The sequence below is a fragment of the Schistocerca americana genome, chromosome 5 (assembly GCF_021461395.2).
Source record: "Schistocerca americana isolate TAMUIC-IGC-003095 chromosome 5, iqSchAmer2.1, whole genome shotgun sequence".
Taxonomy (NCBI): domain Eukaryota; kingdom Metazoa; phylum Arthropoda; class Insecta; order Orthoptera; family Acrididae; genus Schistocerca; species Schistocerca americana.
Genome location: NC_060123.1, coordinates 214,939,333 through 214,956,516, shown reverse-complemented (window position 1 = coordinate 214,956,516; position 17,184 = coordinate 214,939,333). Strand labels below are relative to the sequence as shown.

At 43.6% G+C, this 17,184-nt stretch overlaps 1 protein-coding gene across 1 annotated transcript in view; it reads right to left on the bottom strand.

Annotated features, from left to right (window-relative positions):
* The window catches only part of LOC124616271 (solute carrier family 12 member 6), a 255,635-nt gene that overhangs the window by 186,004 nt on the left and 52,447 nt on the right, over positions 1-17,184 (bottom strand). The window contains exon 2 of the mRNA XM_047144575.1: positions 9,873-9,952. Within this exon, the coding sequence (XP_047000531.1) occupies positions 9,873-9,952 (80 nt within the window). The remainder of the gene's footprint in view (positions 1-9,872; positions 9,953-17,184) is intronic.

Sequence of the window (17,184 nt, the reverse complement as noted above, 5' to 3'; positions counted from 1 at the left end):
AATGTACTAAAGCCTATCTCTTCACTCCTCAACTTGATAAATTGTATGGCGCTGTGGAATACTCGCAACGAAAGGACCTTCTACACGAGGAATCGTTGTCCACAGTCATCGCTGCATCTGACCATCGTCGTCGACGTTGTCTTTTAGTCTTTCCACTCACCATCTCAGATGGTACTCACCACACAATGCAGAGGGGGGTTGTGTCCGCCTCTGATGACCACTAACGTCACTTTTACGACGACGATACGATGGCAGCGCCAATTCCTGACGACCTCTACCCAACTCTTGAACGGAGCCTGACCACTGCAGAGTCGACACTAATGGTGTCTGTGATCGCCGCGGACGAGGTGGTCGATGCGAGTGACAAGGGGGCAATGAAAAAGTCGCTAGGGCGAGATAGTCTTCCAGTGGAGTTCTACTGGGCGTTCACCACCTTAATGCTCACTTGCTGGATGGAGGTGCTTCAGGAACTCTTCACCCCTTCCTTCCCAATACTGTCCGAAATTGTCACTGGTCTAAGCCATTGGGAGAAACAAATGTCTCTGTATATGTCCCTCTTACATTAAAGAATGAGAATTATAAAATCTTCACGTGTCTCTTAGTGGTGTGCATATGCATTGTCTTACCTAAGGTCCTTTCGCTGGAATAGACTGCACGTGGTTGTGGGGCTACACTTCAGAAGGCTTTGGGAGAATGCCTTGACCTCATCATAATAGCCGTGGTCTGTTGGCTACTGTGGTACAGGTCTCCACTGATTTTATGAGTGTCTTCAGTCACGTTCGACACCCATTCCTCCTTATGGTCATGATGCATTTGGTGTTCCTGCCCTCCTTTGTGTACGTAATTCGCTGTTTATTGCTTTCCAATGTCTCCGTGTCTCGGTCAACGGGAAACTTGTTGGGCCGATTCCTACATGCCACTCTGTGCGTCAAGAATGCCCCGTGTCCCCGCTACTGTATGCCTTAGCACTGGAGCCCCTCATTGCTGAACTTACAAGTCGCCTACTGGGTCCCACCTTGTGCGATCATACTTATTACCGCAGTGACTAAGCCAATGATATACGAGGGTTGGAACTTTAATAGTGGCAACTGGTCGTAGGTTGTGTTCCAAAAATGAACAGCATCAATACTAAAGTGATGGACACTTTCTGCAGGACCTGACAATCATTTTGCAGGACAATGCTCACTCATGTGCAGTGCACGCTGTCACTGATTTTTAACTGATGGGGCTGCTAAGTGCTATACCACCTACTGCACTCCCCTGACTTAAGCCCTCGTGAGTTCAACTAGATTTCTAAACTGAAGGAAACACTTCACGGCATTCGCTTCAGAACTGCTACAAATTCGTTGGGCAATACACCGAGCCGCTGGAGCTGTCAACGCAACTGGCACTGCTAAGTGTATCCTAGGACTTGCACATCGCTTGCAACGGGTTATACACAATGCTGGTGACTACTTTGAAGGTCAGTAAAACTTTGAAACACGAATCTATTTTGTACGAGCTGTAAATAAATAGTTGCCACTATTAAACTTCCAACCCTCGCACTGCTCGTCCGCTACACACCAGAACTCAGTAGCGCCATCCAATGGATCCAGTAGTGTGGACATATTTTGGATAGTGTCCTTAACGTCCGCAAGTCGGTGATAATGCATACCGGATGTGGAATCTAGGATGTGGCACCAGACCAGCTCCCTGTCGCTACCATCCCTCGTTATTTAGGTATGGACTTCATGGGCTCTACACACCGCACCGAGGCACTGGCTTAACTAACAGTAAAAAAGAGATAGAAGGAATGGGGTCATTCCACGTGAAGTGTCCTAGGGCTCCCAGCTCGACCATCTTCGATTTTGATGAAATTTGTACAGGATGTACCTGAGGGCCCTACATGAACTTATGCAAAGTTTCAGGCTCAGCTGTAACTTGGTTGAGGTGCTAGAGCCATTTTCGTGAAGACCACTTTTACAGAGAGCGAAAAGTCGTGGTGTGCTCAACACACAAATGTTGCAAGTAGAGTTCAGAAAGCAATGCATATGGCATAATCTCAAGTTCTAAGTGAGCAACAAATCATGACGCGAGGAATTTGCCCCATAGTTTAACGAGGCATAAGTAGTGGAGAAAGTGCGCTATGGACCTGGTCTTTTTCCAAACTATTGTCTATCTGGGTGATTAGTGTATCACAAATTTTGGGGCTTGTGTGTTTCATTACTGTGCTACCATCCTGTAAATTTGCTAAAGAACATGAATGTATCAAAATATACCCATGTTCAAAGTCATGTATCTCAAAATGGACACCTACCACATTACATTCATTAACACCATTCAACAGAGCACATTTCATTCTATTAGAAATACCTATTTTCATTTGGGTGTCTCTCTGGGTAAGGTGCAAAAACGTCGCCTAAAATTTGGAATTTTGTTGATTATGTCTTCATTGTTTAAATATTCATTTTGCTGTTTATTCGGTATTTTAAACCTGTCTGTGGCAGGTTCATTGCTAAATTTAACCATTTAACTGTACTAGAGACTGCTACATAATTTTTGGGAAGCTGAATGCTTATTAATTTTATTTCTTTTCTTTATTTAGGACTCGACAATTTGATTTTTAGTGTCTGAAGCATATCAAGTTGTTGCTGAAATGGAAGAACAAGATCAAGTTAATGTATGCAGTTTTGCAAATACTGGTCCCCATGCCATTTAATGACATACACTGCCTTAAAAGGACTGAAAGCTGTAAAGCAACTTTCCTTAGAAGAACAAGAATTAATTACTAGACGGAGTGGTTTACACTCTACTGAAAATATTCAACTATTCTTCCATCATGAAGCTTTACTCCTAAAAAGATTTGAATTTTTGCGAAGATCATGCTGCAACCCATTTGGCAAGAAAAACCACACTGCTGCACGAAAAAGCTGCTTCCGCTCAATCAACATAGAAACAGCTGACTTACTAAAAAGGATAACCATGTCTCATATTAAATCAGGCCAAAAATGTATCCTTCCTGTAGAAAAGAATTTGATACACTGAAATATTCACAAATGGGCGTTACATATCAGTCAGATGAAGATGTTGGTCACAATGTGAATACAAGCTTAAAATCTGTTGGAATATCACCATTAAAATTTCTACGAATTGGTGCAAGGGATACACAAGGATATGCAAAGCGCAAAATACATCAGGTTGAAGGTGCAATTATTAAGAAAATTGCAGAAGTTGGGGGACTTGATCCCAGTGAACTGGAGCAACCATCCACAAGCAAGCAATGCTTGGCTTGTTCAGATTACATTCAGCTGATCCAAGAATTGAAAGAAAAATCACATATATCAAATTATAATGAGAAAATTCAAATTTTGACCTTAGTTCCCCAAAGCTGGTCTATCAAAAAGACTATGGAAGAATTTTGTGTTCCAGGAAGAATGGTAAGGAAGGCTAGAAAGTTAAAAGCTGAACAGGGAATATTGGCACAGCCCAAAGGTAAATGTGGGAAAAAGCTTTCTGAGGATGTCAAGGCAAGAGTCATAGAACATTTTTATGATGAAGAGTTTAGTCGGATTTGAGCAGGAAAAAAGAGTGTATTACTGTTCGTGTAGATGGAGAAAAGGTTAAAAAACAGAAATACTTATTACTGAGCAACTTAAAAGAAATATTTGTTGCGTACCGCAATAAAAATGGACAGGAAATTGGATTTTCCAAATTTTGTGAATTAAGGCCAAAGTGGTGTGTGACTGTAGGCACAGCTGGTTCACATTCAGTTTGTCTCTGCACAATACATCAAAATGTGAAACTAATATTGGCACATAGCCCAATAAAAGAAGATTACATAATTTTACTGAGCAAAATTGTATGTAATTTGGAAACAAAGGATTGCATGCTTCATCGCTGTGAAGTATGTCCAGGAACAGAAGCTCTAAATGAATATTTGGAAAGCGCTTTTGCAGATATTTATCCTGAGGATACAATTCATTTCAAACAATGGACTCACACTGATAGAGATACGCTTGAAACCAAAGAAATGACAGTTGAAGAATTTATTGAACTATTAGTTACAAAACTGTTGGCCCTTTCTACTCACTACTACATTGCAAAGCATCAGAACAAGCATTTGCAGTTCACTAAAGAAGGTCTCAAACCAAGAGAATTGATTACATTAATGGATTTCGAGTGTCAGCCACTGCATAGTCAGTGATTGCCTCCGACATGACACAGCTGCAGTGCATGTGTTTTTAACGTACTTGATCAAATCCCTTAAGTGCATTTTTGAAGAAATTAAGCATATTCATTATTTTAGCGACGGTTCTGCAGCACAGTATAAAAATTTTAAGAGCTTCCTAAATCTTTACCATCATCAAATAAATTTTGGCATTACTGCAGAATGGAATTTTTTCGGAACAAGCCATGGGAAATAACCACGTGACAGACTTGGGGTCACAGTTAAGCGTTTAGCAGGAAGGGCTAGCATTCAACGCCCAATTGACAAACAGATCTTTTGTACCAATTGATGAAAAGTGACTTAAGATTCACAGAGTATCAAATGATACATTATCCTTTATAGCAAATGTTAACCAATATGCTAAAGTTGCTACTAAACATGATGCCATTGATGAACTACAGTCTGGCCAGAATGTTGCTTGCGTTTATGATGGAAAATGGTGGATAGGAAATATCTGTGAAGTTTCATGTGAAGAAAAAGATGCTTTGATTAATTTCATGCATCCTCATGGAGCTGCTCAATCATTTCATTGGCCTACTAGAAGACACATATGCTGGATCCCTGAACAACAGATAGTTGCAGTCATACCAGTTCCAGCTGCTTCAATGATGGGGCGGCAATGTAGTTTGCCGGAACCAATAGTTTTGGGCATCAGCAAAAAATTTAAAACAGTTACCAATTAAAGAATTCTGTATTACGTCTTGGGAACCACAGAGAGACCCAAAAAAGGCTTGGGAACCTAATAGATACCCACATTCAGACTTAGGAACCTGCTAGATATTCTCATTCCGGCTTGGGAACCTGCTAGACACCCACTTCCAGGCTTGGGAACCTGCAGTACAGAAACCCACCCGTGGATGACCTTGCATGGCTATCGGGCGTGGCCCCTTGGCGATGGGGTTACCAGTTTTGAGATCGGTAGTGTCATAGCCACCATGGACCAACGCAAGGATTTTCCGAATTACCAAAAGGTCAATGGTTTAGGCGAATTTTTTGCACCTTACCCAAAGAGACACCCAAATGAAAATAAATTTTTCTAATAGAATGAAATGTGCTCTGTTGAATGGTGTTAATGAACGTAATGTGGCAGGTGTCCATTTTGAGATACATGACTTTGAACACGGATTTATTTTGATACATTCATGTTTTTTAGCAAATTTACAGGATGGTAGCACAGTAATGAAACACACAAGCCAGGCCAAAATTTGTGATGCACTAAACACCCAGACAGACAATAGTTTGGAAAAAGACCAGGTCCATAGCGCACTTTCTCGACTACTTATGCCTCGTTAAACTATGGGGCAAATTCCTCGCGACATGATTTGTTGCCCACTTCGAACGGAGGTTATGCCAAATGCATTACTTTCTGAACTCTACTTGCAACATTTGTGTATAGAGCACACAAAGCTGTATCACTATACCCAGAAGCAAGAGTCTAGCTCTTTTACATTGGGAACAGTGGAATGCCAAACTTGATTTCTTTACGACTTTTCGCTCTCTGTAAAAGTGGTCTTCATGAAAATGGTTCTAGCACCTCAACCAAGTTGCAGGTGAGCCTGAAACTTCGCATAAGTTCATGAAGGGCCCTCAGGTACACCCTGTACAAATTTCATCAGAATTGAAGATGGTCCAGCTGGGATCATCTTCTATACTGGGACACTTGACATGGAATGACCTAATGGCATCATAAACAAATGAAAAGAAAAAAAGGTAGGTAGAAAAGTGACCAGAAAAAAAGGTCGGAAAATACTTGTCTACTGATCTCATGGACTGGGGTTCAATCACACTAGAGGGGAAAAAAAAAAGAAAAAGGGTCGGGATTCGATTCCTAGTCGATCGGTTATCTCTACATCTGCCATTTTAGCATTCGCACGATGGTTGGAAGGAGGTACTGTGTTACGATCTTCCGCAGTGAAACAACTTCAGAAGACCGAATTCAACATTTCAGCTTTCTTTCTGTTACTTTCCGTTTAGGTTAATTACAAGGCACAGTCAGTAACATCTGTAATATATTACACGAAAATGATCGTAATAAACACGAAAAGGTGATAATCATGCCAGATAAATGGTAATCACGCAGCTGGTATCATATATCCCCGAGACATCAAGGCGACCTTCCTACGGGCTTACTGTAGGTCGAATAGTACAATCTTCACGGCAAAAAAACTGTGCTCCAACTGAAAAGTACACGAAGGGGAAAGACGAAACGACAGCCGTCTCACAGGCAGATGATACCAGTGAACGGTCAACACAGAGCTGGAGAAGCCGTGAAGGTACAGGGCATGACAAAATTTTCCTATCTACAAGGCCAAATCGCACCTGTAGTGCAAATACGAATGACTGTACAGAGCACTTCAAACAAGGAAGATATTAAACTTCCTGGCAGATTAAAACTGTGTGCCCGACCGAGACTCGAACTCGGGACCTTTGCCTTTCGCGGGCAAGTGCTCTACCATCTGAGCTACCGAAGCACGACTCACGCCCGGTACTCACAGCTTCTGCCAGTATCTCGTCTCCTACCTTCCAAACTTTACAGAAGCTCTCCTGCGAACCTTGCAGAACTAGCACTCCTGAAAGAAAGAATCCTTTCTCCACCTTCCCCAACCTTTGCAGGTTGGGGCAGGTGGAGAAATCGGCCGTGGCAGAGTACGCACTGAATGAGACCGACCACGTAATAAAATTCGCAGACACGGAAGTTCTGGCTGTAGAGAAGCACTATCACACGCGCTTGTTTAGAGAAGCTGTAGAAATACAAAAACACGCGAACAGTTTCAACAAGAAAGAGGAAAGCCTTTAAGGTAAACGGATCCTGGCTTTCAGTACTGCAGCGAACGACCGTCGCAGGTAACAAGAGGAGAACCGCACCGGAAATGACCGCGGAGAAGCCCTCGGACGTTGGCGCGCCAGGTACATATAGTCTGCGGCCGCGAGCTCGGCTCCAGTTCACCACCGGCAATGGAGGGTGAAGCTTTGCAATGCCAGCCACTCGTGCTGGCGAAACGTCAGAAAAATCATTAGATGAACGTCGGCCGAAGAACCCGAGACAGAAGCCAATAGGCAGTTTGTCAATGTTCTGGAGAGTTCGGTGGCCAGCGGAAGTGTTTAAACTCAGAAGAGTGTTCCTGGAGTCACTCTGTAGCAATTCTGGATGTGTGGGGTGTCGCATTGTCCTGCTTGAATTGCCCAAGTCCGTCGGAATGCACAATGGACATGAATGGATGCAGATGATCAGGCAGGATACTTACGTACGTGTCACCCATCAGAGTCGTATCTAGACGAATCAGGAGTCCAATCCACTCCAACTGCACTCGCCCCACACCATTCAAGAGCCTCCATCAGCTTGAACAGTCCCCTGCTGACATGCAGGGTCCATGGATTTATGAGGTTGTCTCCATACCCGTAAACATCCATTCACTCGATACAATTTTAAACGAGACCTGTTCTATCAGGTGACATGTTTCCAGTCATCAACAGTCCAAAGTCTTTGTTGACGGGCCCAGGAGAGACATAAAACTTTGTGTCGCGCAGTCGTCAAGGGTACGCGAGTGGGCCTTTTGCTCTGAAAGCCTGTATCGATGATGTTTCGTTGAATGGTTCGCACGCTGACACTTATTGATGGCCCAGCATTGGAAGCTGCAGCATTTGCGGAAGGATTGCACTTCTGTCACCTTGAACGATCCTCTTCAGTCGTCGTGGGACCTTTTCCTGCAGGATCTTTTCCCGGCCGCAGCGATTTCGGGGGTTTGATGTACACTCCTGGAAATTGAAATAAGAACACCGTGAATTCATTGTCCCAGGAAGGGGAAACTTTATTGACACATTCCTGGGGTCAGATACATCACATGATCACACTGACAGAACCACAGGCACATAGACACAGGCAACGGAGCATGCACAATGTCGGCACTAGTACAGTGTGTATCCACCTTTCGCAGCAATGCAGGCTGCTATTGTCCCATGGAGACGATCGTAGAGATGCTGGATGTAGTCATGTGGAACGGCTTGCCATGCCATTTCCACCTGGCGCCTCAGTTGGACCAGCGTTCGTGCTGGACGTGCAGACCGCGTGAGACGACGCTTCATCCAATCCCAAACATGCTCAATGGGGGACAGATCCGGAGATCTTGCTGGCCAGGGTAGTTGACTTACACTTTCTAGAGCACGTTGGGTGGCACGGGATACATGCGGACGTGCCTTGTCCTGTTGGAACAGCAAGTTCCCTTGCCGGTCTAGGAATGGTAGAACGATGGGTTCGATGACGGTTTGGATGTACCGTGCACTATTCAGTGTCCCCTCGACGATCACCAGTGGTGTACGGCCAGTGTAGGAGATCGCTCCCCACACCACGATGCCGGGTGTTGGCCCTGTGTGCCTCGGTCGTATGCAGTCCTGATTGTGGCGCTCACCTGGACGGCGCCAAACACGCATACGACCATCATTGGCACCAAGGCAGAAGCGACTCTCATCGCTGAAGACGACACGTCTCCATTCGTCCCTCCATTCACGCCTGTCGCGACACCGCTGGAGCCGGGCTGCACGATGTTGGGGCGTGAGCGGAAGACGGCCTAACGGTGTGCTGGGCCGTAGCCCAGCTTCATGGAGACGGTTGCGAATGGTCCTCGCCGATACCCCAGGAGCAACAGTGTCCCTAATTTGCTGGGAAGTGGCGGTGCGGTCCCCTACGGCACTGCGTAGGATCCTACGGTCTTGGCGTGCATCCGTGCGGCGCTGCGGTCCGGTCCCAGGTCGACGGGCACGTGCACCTTCCGCCGACCACTGGCGACAACATCGATGTACTGTGGAGACCTCACGCCCCACGTGTTGAGCAATTCGGCGGTACGTCCACCCGGCCTCCCGCATGCCCACTATACGCCCTCGCTCAAAGTCCGTCAACTGCACATACGGTTCACGTCCACGCTGTCGCGGCATGCTACCAGTGTTAAAGACTGCGATGGAGCTCCGTATGCCACGGCAAACTGGCTGACACTGACGGCGGCGGTGCACAAATGCTGCGCAGCTAGCGCCATTCGACGGCCAACACCGCGGTTCCTGGTGTGTCCGCTGTGCCGTGCGTGTGATCATTGCTTGTACAGCCCTCTCGCGGTGTCCGGAGCAAGTATGGTGGGTCTGACACACCGGTGTCAATGTGTTCTTTTTTCCATTTCCAGGAGTGTATTACTTGATTCGTGATATTCACTGTATATTCGTGAAATGGTCGTACGGGAAAATCCCCACTTCGTCGCTATCTCGGAGATGCTGTGTCCCATCGCTCGTGCGCCGACTATGACACCACGTTCAGACTCACTTAAATCTTGATAACCTGCCATTGTAGCAGCAGTAACCGATCCAACAACTGCGCCAGACACTTGTTGCCTTATATAGGCGTCGCCGACCACATCGTCGTTTTCTGCCTGTTTACAAATCTCTGTATTTCAATAGGCATGTCTGTACCAGTTTCTTTGGCGCTTCAGTGTAATACTGACAAAAAAACTGAGACTATCTTAGAGTGCCTCTGGAGCACAGAAATCCATAGAGGTCAAACGTGGTACTGCGGTTTGAAGTTAAAAATCAGGTGGGCATATAAAAAACATCATGAACAGGTGCTAGAAGGACTACACGACGAGATATCGGCGTTACTCAGTGCACAGGCAGCGGCAGTACTTACGGAGTAGAGGTAGAGGTTGGTTTCGTATCCCGACATCTTCTCGCGGTCCGAGACGAATGGCTGGTCGTCGGTGCCATCGCCTGAAACAAGAAACACCCCGGCTTAGAATCAGAATCGTACAGAACGGATCCTGCAAGCCTGGCTGCACTGCCAAGTAGCCCCGCCACTTTTTCAGTAACATCACTTCTGCAATATATTCAGTAAATTTTATAATTTTATCAGTAGGTTTAATAAAAAACGAAACACTGCTAAAAATATTAAACGAATTAAACTGATGAAAATTTTGCACTTAACAAATTGCGTGTTTCACTGTACTAAATAAACTCAGATGTATAAATTATCTAAAAAAAATTGAAACTGAAACAAAATCTACATCTTATTGTTTATGGCGGCTATTACACATTGGTTTTAGTATGATGTTTAACAAAGAACACATTTTATTGGCCCCTCATAAATGGTTCAAATGGCTCTGAGCACTATGGGACTTAACATCTATGGTCATCAGTCCCCTAGAACTTAGAACTACTTAAACCTAACTAACCTAAGGACATCACACAACACCCAGTCATCACGAGGCGGCCCCTCATAAATTACTAGTAGTCCTTAGCCGGCAGAAATCAGAAAGCATACGGTCCACTAGTACAGGGTGTTCGAAAAGTCTTTCACTGATTACATAAATTGATAACTCAGGCTAGAAGTAAGATACAAATATGAACTTGTGTCGAATTGTTTACAACTATCAAAGTTTTTTTTCTGTTTTAGGTTCGCAGTACGTAAGTAGTGGATGAGGTGCAGTGCCCAAGAAGCCATGTTAACCAATCAGGATAAGGCACAGTGTGTCCTGTGGCACCATGAGACACGATCACCAACCACAGTGCTGAGACACTTCCAGACAACATTTGGAAGGAGTCCACCTGATGTCAAGAGCATTAAAGCCTGGTATGAGAGGTTCAAGAACACATGATCGGTTGCTGACCTTCCGAGGTCTGGTCGACCAAGAACCTCAGCAGACAGGGTGGAAGCTGTAAGGCAGTCTTTTATGTGAAGTCCAAAGAAATCGGTGCGCAGGGCCTCACGTAAATTACAGATACCAAAAAGCTCTCTCCATGACATTTTACACAACCGTTTATTGTTTCGTGCATACAAAGTGCAAATCGTTCAGGCCTTGTTGCCCAATGACAGTAGACGTCGATATGACTTTGTGGTCGAAATGCTATCACCTATTGAGGACGATGATGGTTATCTCAGTGAATTGCCTTTTCCGACGAAGCGACCTTTTTTGTCAGTGGAGTAGTGAATCGCCATAATGTGCGCGTTTGGGGTTCACAACTCCCTGGCGAGGTCATGGAACGCACCAGAGGCAGTCCAAAGGTGAATGATTGGTGCGCGCTATTGCACGATCGAATTATCGGGCCATTCTTCTTCGCTGAGGCTACCATCACATCTGCAGCGTATCTGGACATTTTGCAACTGTATGCTGTTCCTCGGCTGCTTCAGTATCACCCCGATGTCTTGTTTCAGCAAGACGGTGCACCGCCTCATTGTGGTTTAGACGTCCGTGCCTATCTCGATATGACCTTTCCTGTGCAATGGATTGGTCGTGATGGGCCAACGGTTTGGCCTCCACGCTCTCCTGACATAACCCCATTAGACTTCTTTTTATGGGGTTATGTCAAGGACGAGGTCTACCGAACACGTGTACCAGATCTTGAAACCCTGCGGCAACGGATAACCACTGTCGTTGAATCTATCCCTCCAGTGATGTTGGCTAATGTGTGGACGGAAACTGAATATCACCTGGATGTGTTATGTGCTACCAAGGGTGCTCATGTGGAAGTTTACTGATGTGTGAAAAAAACTTCGATAGTTTGTAAACAATTAGACACCGGTTTCATACTTGTATCTTGCTTCTAGCCTGAGTTATCAATTTATGTAATCAGGGAAAGACTTTTCGGACACCCTGTACATCTGCTTCATCATCTGCTCGCTGATCTTGGAGATACTGTAGCGAAGCAGCAGCAAGGACTCCATTGTTGAACATTACCTAAAGCTCTGGCCGGGCAAACTGGCTGCAAGAGTGCTGATGCCGCACTCGTGCCTATCCCGCGTAATGCGCTCTCTCTCTCTCTCTCTCTCTCTCTCTCTCTCTCTCTCTCTCTCTCTAAGATTCGAAAATGGCAACGCTGAGGGTCTTTAGTTGCCCAGTTCGAGTGGCATTAGAGCGTCAGTAGCGAGACCGTCGATTTTCGCGCAGTTCATGTTTTCCATTCTGTATCGAGTTACTACCTCTGGCAACCTGTCTCTACGTAAAAAGGTGTATTTCATGATATTATTTCTGCAATGTATTTACTGAATGGAAGTATCTGTGTAAGTTGAAAATGAAAGAGCAGCAAGAAGGAGAGGTTTCCTCTGTGCTCTGTGGGACCGGTTTACAAACAACTCTTATACCCACTTTGGCAGCAGGAGGAATGCGGTCGGAAAAAGACAGCCGAGTTCCAGCGGCAAAGCAAATCCATAATCCACAATGTCTATAAATATTTAAAACATCTTGTATACAATGCTGGTGAGGTGTTGACATCTACAATCACGTGTAACATCCACGTGATAAATTTTTGGCTACAGTGCGACGAGAGGAAAATATGCCTCTAACAGTTATAAACATAATCTATTCGACGTATGAAAAAACAGTGAAAACGATGATAAATATTAATTATTTATATAATATTCTATGATGTAATTGGACATATCGATGTGTATCATACAAACACAACGATAACTGTAAATTCCTTTTATGATCTGCGTTTGTCTTCCTTTGTTTTTACCTTTTGTTGGTTGGCTTTTGTAGGTTGCGGACGCATATCAAACAGAGGTCTGTAAAGAAATTGTAATTATTTGTTAATTATTACTTGAGAATAGAGTTCATTATTATTATAAATATGAGTGAATAATTATTTGTAACTTTAATTCCTCTCTCAGCAAGCATTATCTGTGTTAATTATTTCTTTCCGCTGCAAGGAGCGCAGCCATTGATGATAGCGATTTGTATTGCGTTTGCGTTTTTGTCTGTGTTTTCCTTAGAAACAAATCAAATGTTTGCTTGATGAAGTCTAAATAGTGCACAATACCAAAGTAGAGTTTATAGAGTTTAATAAGCATTTCAAATACTTACTTATTTGGTCTAGCAATAGAATGTCTATATCAATTGTCTGCCGCTATCTTAACAATTATCTCAGCGGCAAAATCAAATTACGCAACTCTGCAGACATAAATGCCGAACGTAATACAAATGTGTAAAAATAAATGTGCACCGGTGGTCCCGAACTCATTTTCATGAAAATGATTCGAATCAGATTGGTTCTTTAAAAAAAGTGCTCATAGCACGATCCTTATAAGAAACTTTTCTAGCTGATGTATGGAGCCGAAATTTATTACGCACGAGTTGCGAAGAATATTGTTTCAGGTAACATGCGTCAGTGTTGTGCGCAGCTGATATTCGGCGGTTTTAATGATCATTTTGCTGAAGATAACTGTTTTCATCATAATACATAGTTGTATAGAATCTGTTGTATGAACTGTGATTTAGCGACACTTACACATTAGCAACTTGACCAATTCTTTAGCCGGGAGAAAAATTATTTAGTAATTACTCAATGTAATAAAATAAGATTATAATTTTCATTTACAAATTAGTTAAATACCAAACCACCGAATAAAACAGCTAACGCCACATACGCTCGTTAAGAAAGATACGGTTCAAATGGCTCTGAGCACTATGGGACTTAACATCTGAGGTCATCAGTCCCCTAGAACTCAGAACTACTTAAACCTAACTAACCTAAGGACATCACACACATCCATGCCCGAGGCAGGATTCGAACCTGCGATGCCCGAGACAGGATTCGAACCTGCGACCGTAGCGGTCGCGCGGTTCCAGACTGAAGCGCCTAGAACCGCTCGGCCACACTGGCCGGCAAAGATTCGGGGAAGGTAAACAAATCAATAGCGATGATACCAAAAAAATGCAATGATATGTTATCGAAATAACAACCATTGTAAGATAAAGACTTGCTAATGTGCAAACTATTTATGCTGCAGCTTGTGGCGTTGGTTTTAGAACTGTCCAGCGCGTGTGTCGTGAGAGAAAATTGCCAACGTTGAGAAAAAAGTTATAAATTTTACCGGATCTGCTAGATCTGTGAAGACGAATATTAAACGATATAGGTTTTGAACACAAGCGTCAGAATGATGGCAGACAATTTTTGCTTGAACACAAGGACAAAGTGGCCTCCAGAATTAAATTTTTGCGGATGATAAATTCGCTACGTACTTCAGGCGACATGTGACCTACATTTTATGTCTCTGTTGGTCCATTACGATCAGGGGACATCAGCTGGTACGTACTTTTCAATATCAATAAACTTTACCAACAGCCGTACACTTAAAGATATTTTATTTTGTTCTGAAAGCAGCTAGTTTCGACAATTCATTTTGCTATCATCCGGACCCATATGCTTTTTTCAAATCAACTTATCGTATAGCGTCATAAAACTGGATATCGTGAATTCCAATCGTTGTGCAGCTGCTTCAAACGAACGCGTGAAGTGGATGAAACTTGGGTTACATCTGGCAGAATTCTAGGAAAAGTGGGAGTCTTAAGGAACCTGTTGAGAAAGGGGGCCATGCTGATCGCTGTGCATTTGGGGTCGGCGAAGACTGATTTTCAAAAGTAAATTAGTATACAGATGTTGCAAAACAAACAAACCAGAAGATTATTATTCGGAAACGAACACAGCTAAGTTTAATAATTGTTTTTTTTTGTTTGCTGGAGGAAGGTTCCGTTATCGTCATGGACAACGGTTGTCACGAACCGAGCTCCAACTAGGAAAACACAGAAGGCTCACACAGCAGCTTGGCTAACCACGGAGAACATTGCCTTCACACTTACTGAAACAGGAGCTGAGACGCTGGATATGGTTCGTTTAAACAAAGAATAGCCTATTTATGAGCTAGATGTACTGGCAAATCAAAGCGGGCACGAAGCAGTACGCTTACCGCCTTATCATGGTCAGTGTAACCCGACTGAGCTCATTTGAACTCAAGTCAAGAGAGAAGTAGCAGTGAAGAACAACATGTGTAAAACAGCACGTGTTGCGCGCTTACTTCACGAGACCCTGGAAAACGTTACAATCGAACAATGGCAGAAACATCTTCAGCATACTGAAAATCTACAGAAAGAAGATTTTGCGAAAGATATTGTCCGAGATATTGTAATAGAGCCTGTTATCATCAACTGCAATGACGACTCAGAAAACAACGATGAGCGCAGCGAAGAAAAAGATGAATAAGAAAAATGCGATCGGAAAGATGAACAAAGTGAAGACAATTGAGATGGGGCATGTACTGGTGGCCCTGGGGAGAACAATACTTATTTATATGGAATTATGAACAGAGCAACGAATTAAGGCGTAAATAAAAATGTACAGAAAAAATTTAACATTCAACGTAGTTGTATTTAAAAACAATATCGATTTATTAAGTATATTATTCTTTGTCTTTGTTCAATGTTAAAAACATTAATAGCTGTGAAACAGTTGAATGATTTTTTGTAATTACTTACTCTGGTCTTGATCTTGGATGAAGATAAACGTTAGAGACGTCGTAAGTATACTTACGTTGCATTTCGATCAAATAAAAGTGTTTATTTGCTCTTAAAACCTCAATTTATGTATCTTCAGTATCCCTGCATGTTAGGAAACTAATGACATATTTTTTTCAGAATATCAGAACGTGCAATACGACGTGAGTCTATGAATAATTGTTGTCGGCCATTTCCACGGCTGCAACGTCTTATTTGAATGTTGCCAATATTAAACGACACGGAGCCGTGGCAGTAACTTAAAATATTTGCAATTAAATTGTATTATTTAACTTCAGTGTCATTTAATTTGTCTGAAAAGATTAACAGTAGTTTTCATTAAATTCTTGTGGTTGCCGTATAACGGATATCTTTTATCTCAGCTAAGTAAATTCAGAGAAATTAACTTACTCCGATGTAGTCAATGATAAATATGCCACACAACATTATTTCTCTACGCGAACCCATGACATAAACCATTATTAAATTCATTGAAATGACAATTCAAGAGCAACCTGAGATGTTTTGTTAACAGACGGACTAGTACGTTGCTTCACACCGCTCTTTACGTGTTTCATATTGCGGGCATTAAACCTTCAAATAATATTTCCATAAAGAAGACTGTGATAGGTTGTGTTGCCACTTTAGTGCGTGTTGCGTCATTTTTTGTGTTAACTATACGTACATTATGTGATTAAAAGTATCCGAACACCCCATAAAACACATGTTTCTCATATTAGGTGCATTGTGTTGACACCTACTTCCAGGTACTCCATATCAGTGGCCTCAATAGTCATTAGACATCGTGAGAGAGCAGAATGTGGCGCTCCGCGGAACTCACGGACTTCGAACGCGGTCGAGTGATTGTGTGTCACTTGTGTCATATGTCTGTGCGCGAGATTTCCACACCCCTGAACATCCCTGGGTCCACTGTTTCCGATGTCATAGTGAAGTGGTAACGTGAAGGGAGACGTGCAGCACAGAAGCGTACAGGCCAACTTCGTCTGCTGACTAGAGACCTTCGACAGCTGAAGAGGGTCATAATGTGTAATAGGCCGACATCTATCCAGACTATCACACGGGATTTCCAAACTGCATCAGGATCCAAAAGACGCCTCGCTTGGTGTAAGGAGCGTAAACACTGGACAATTAAACAGAGGAAAAACGTTGTGTGGAGTGACGAATCACGGTACACAATGTGGCGATCCGATGACAGGGTGTGAGTATGGCGAATGCCCGGTTAACGCATCTGCCTGCGTGTGTAGTGCCAACAGTAAAACTCGGAGGCGGTGGCCTTATGGTGTGGTCGTGTTTATCATGGAGGGGGCTTGCACCCCTTATTGTTTTGCGTGGCACTATCACAGCACAAGCCTACATTGATGTTTTAAGCACCTTCTTGCTTCCCACTGTTGAATAGCAATTCGAGGATGGCGATAACATAATTCAACACGATCGAGCACCTGTTCATAATGCACGGCCTGTGGCTACACGACAATAACGTCCCTGTAATGGACTGGCCTGCACACAGTCCTGACCTGAATCCTATGGAACACCTTTGGGATGTTTTGGAACGTCGACTTCGTGCCAGGCCTCACCGACCGACATCGATACCTCTCCTCAGTGCTGCATTCCGTGAAGAATGGGCTACCATTCTCCAATAAACCTTCCAGCACCTGA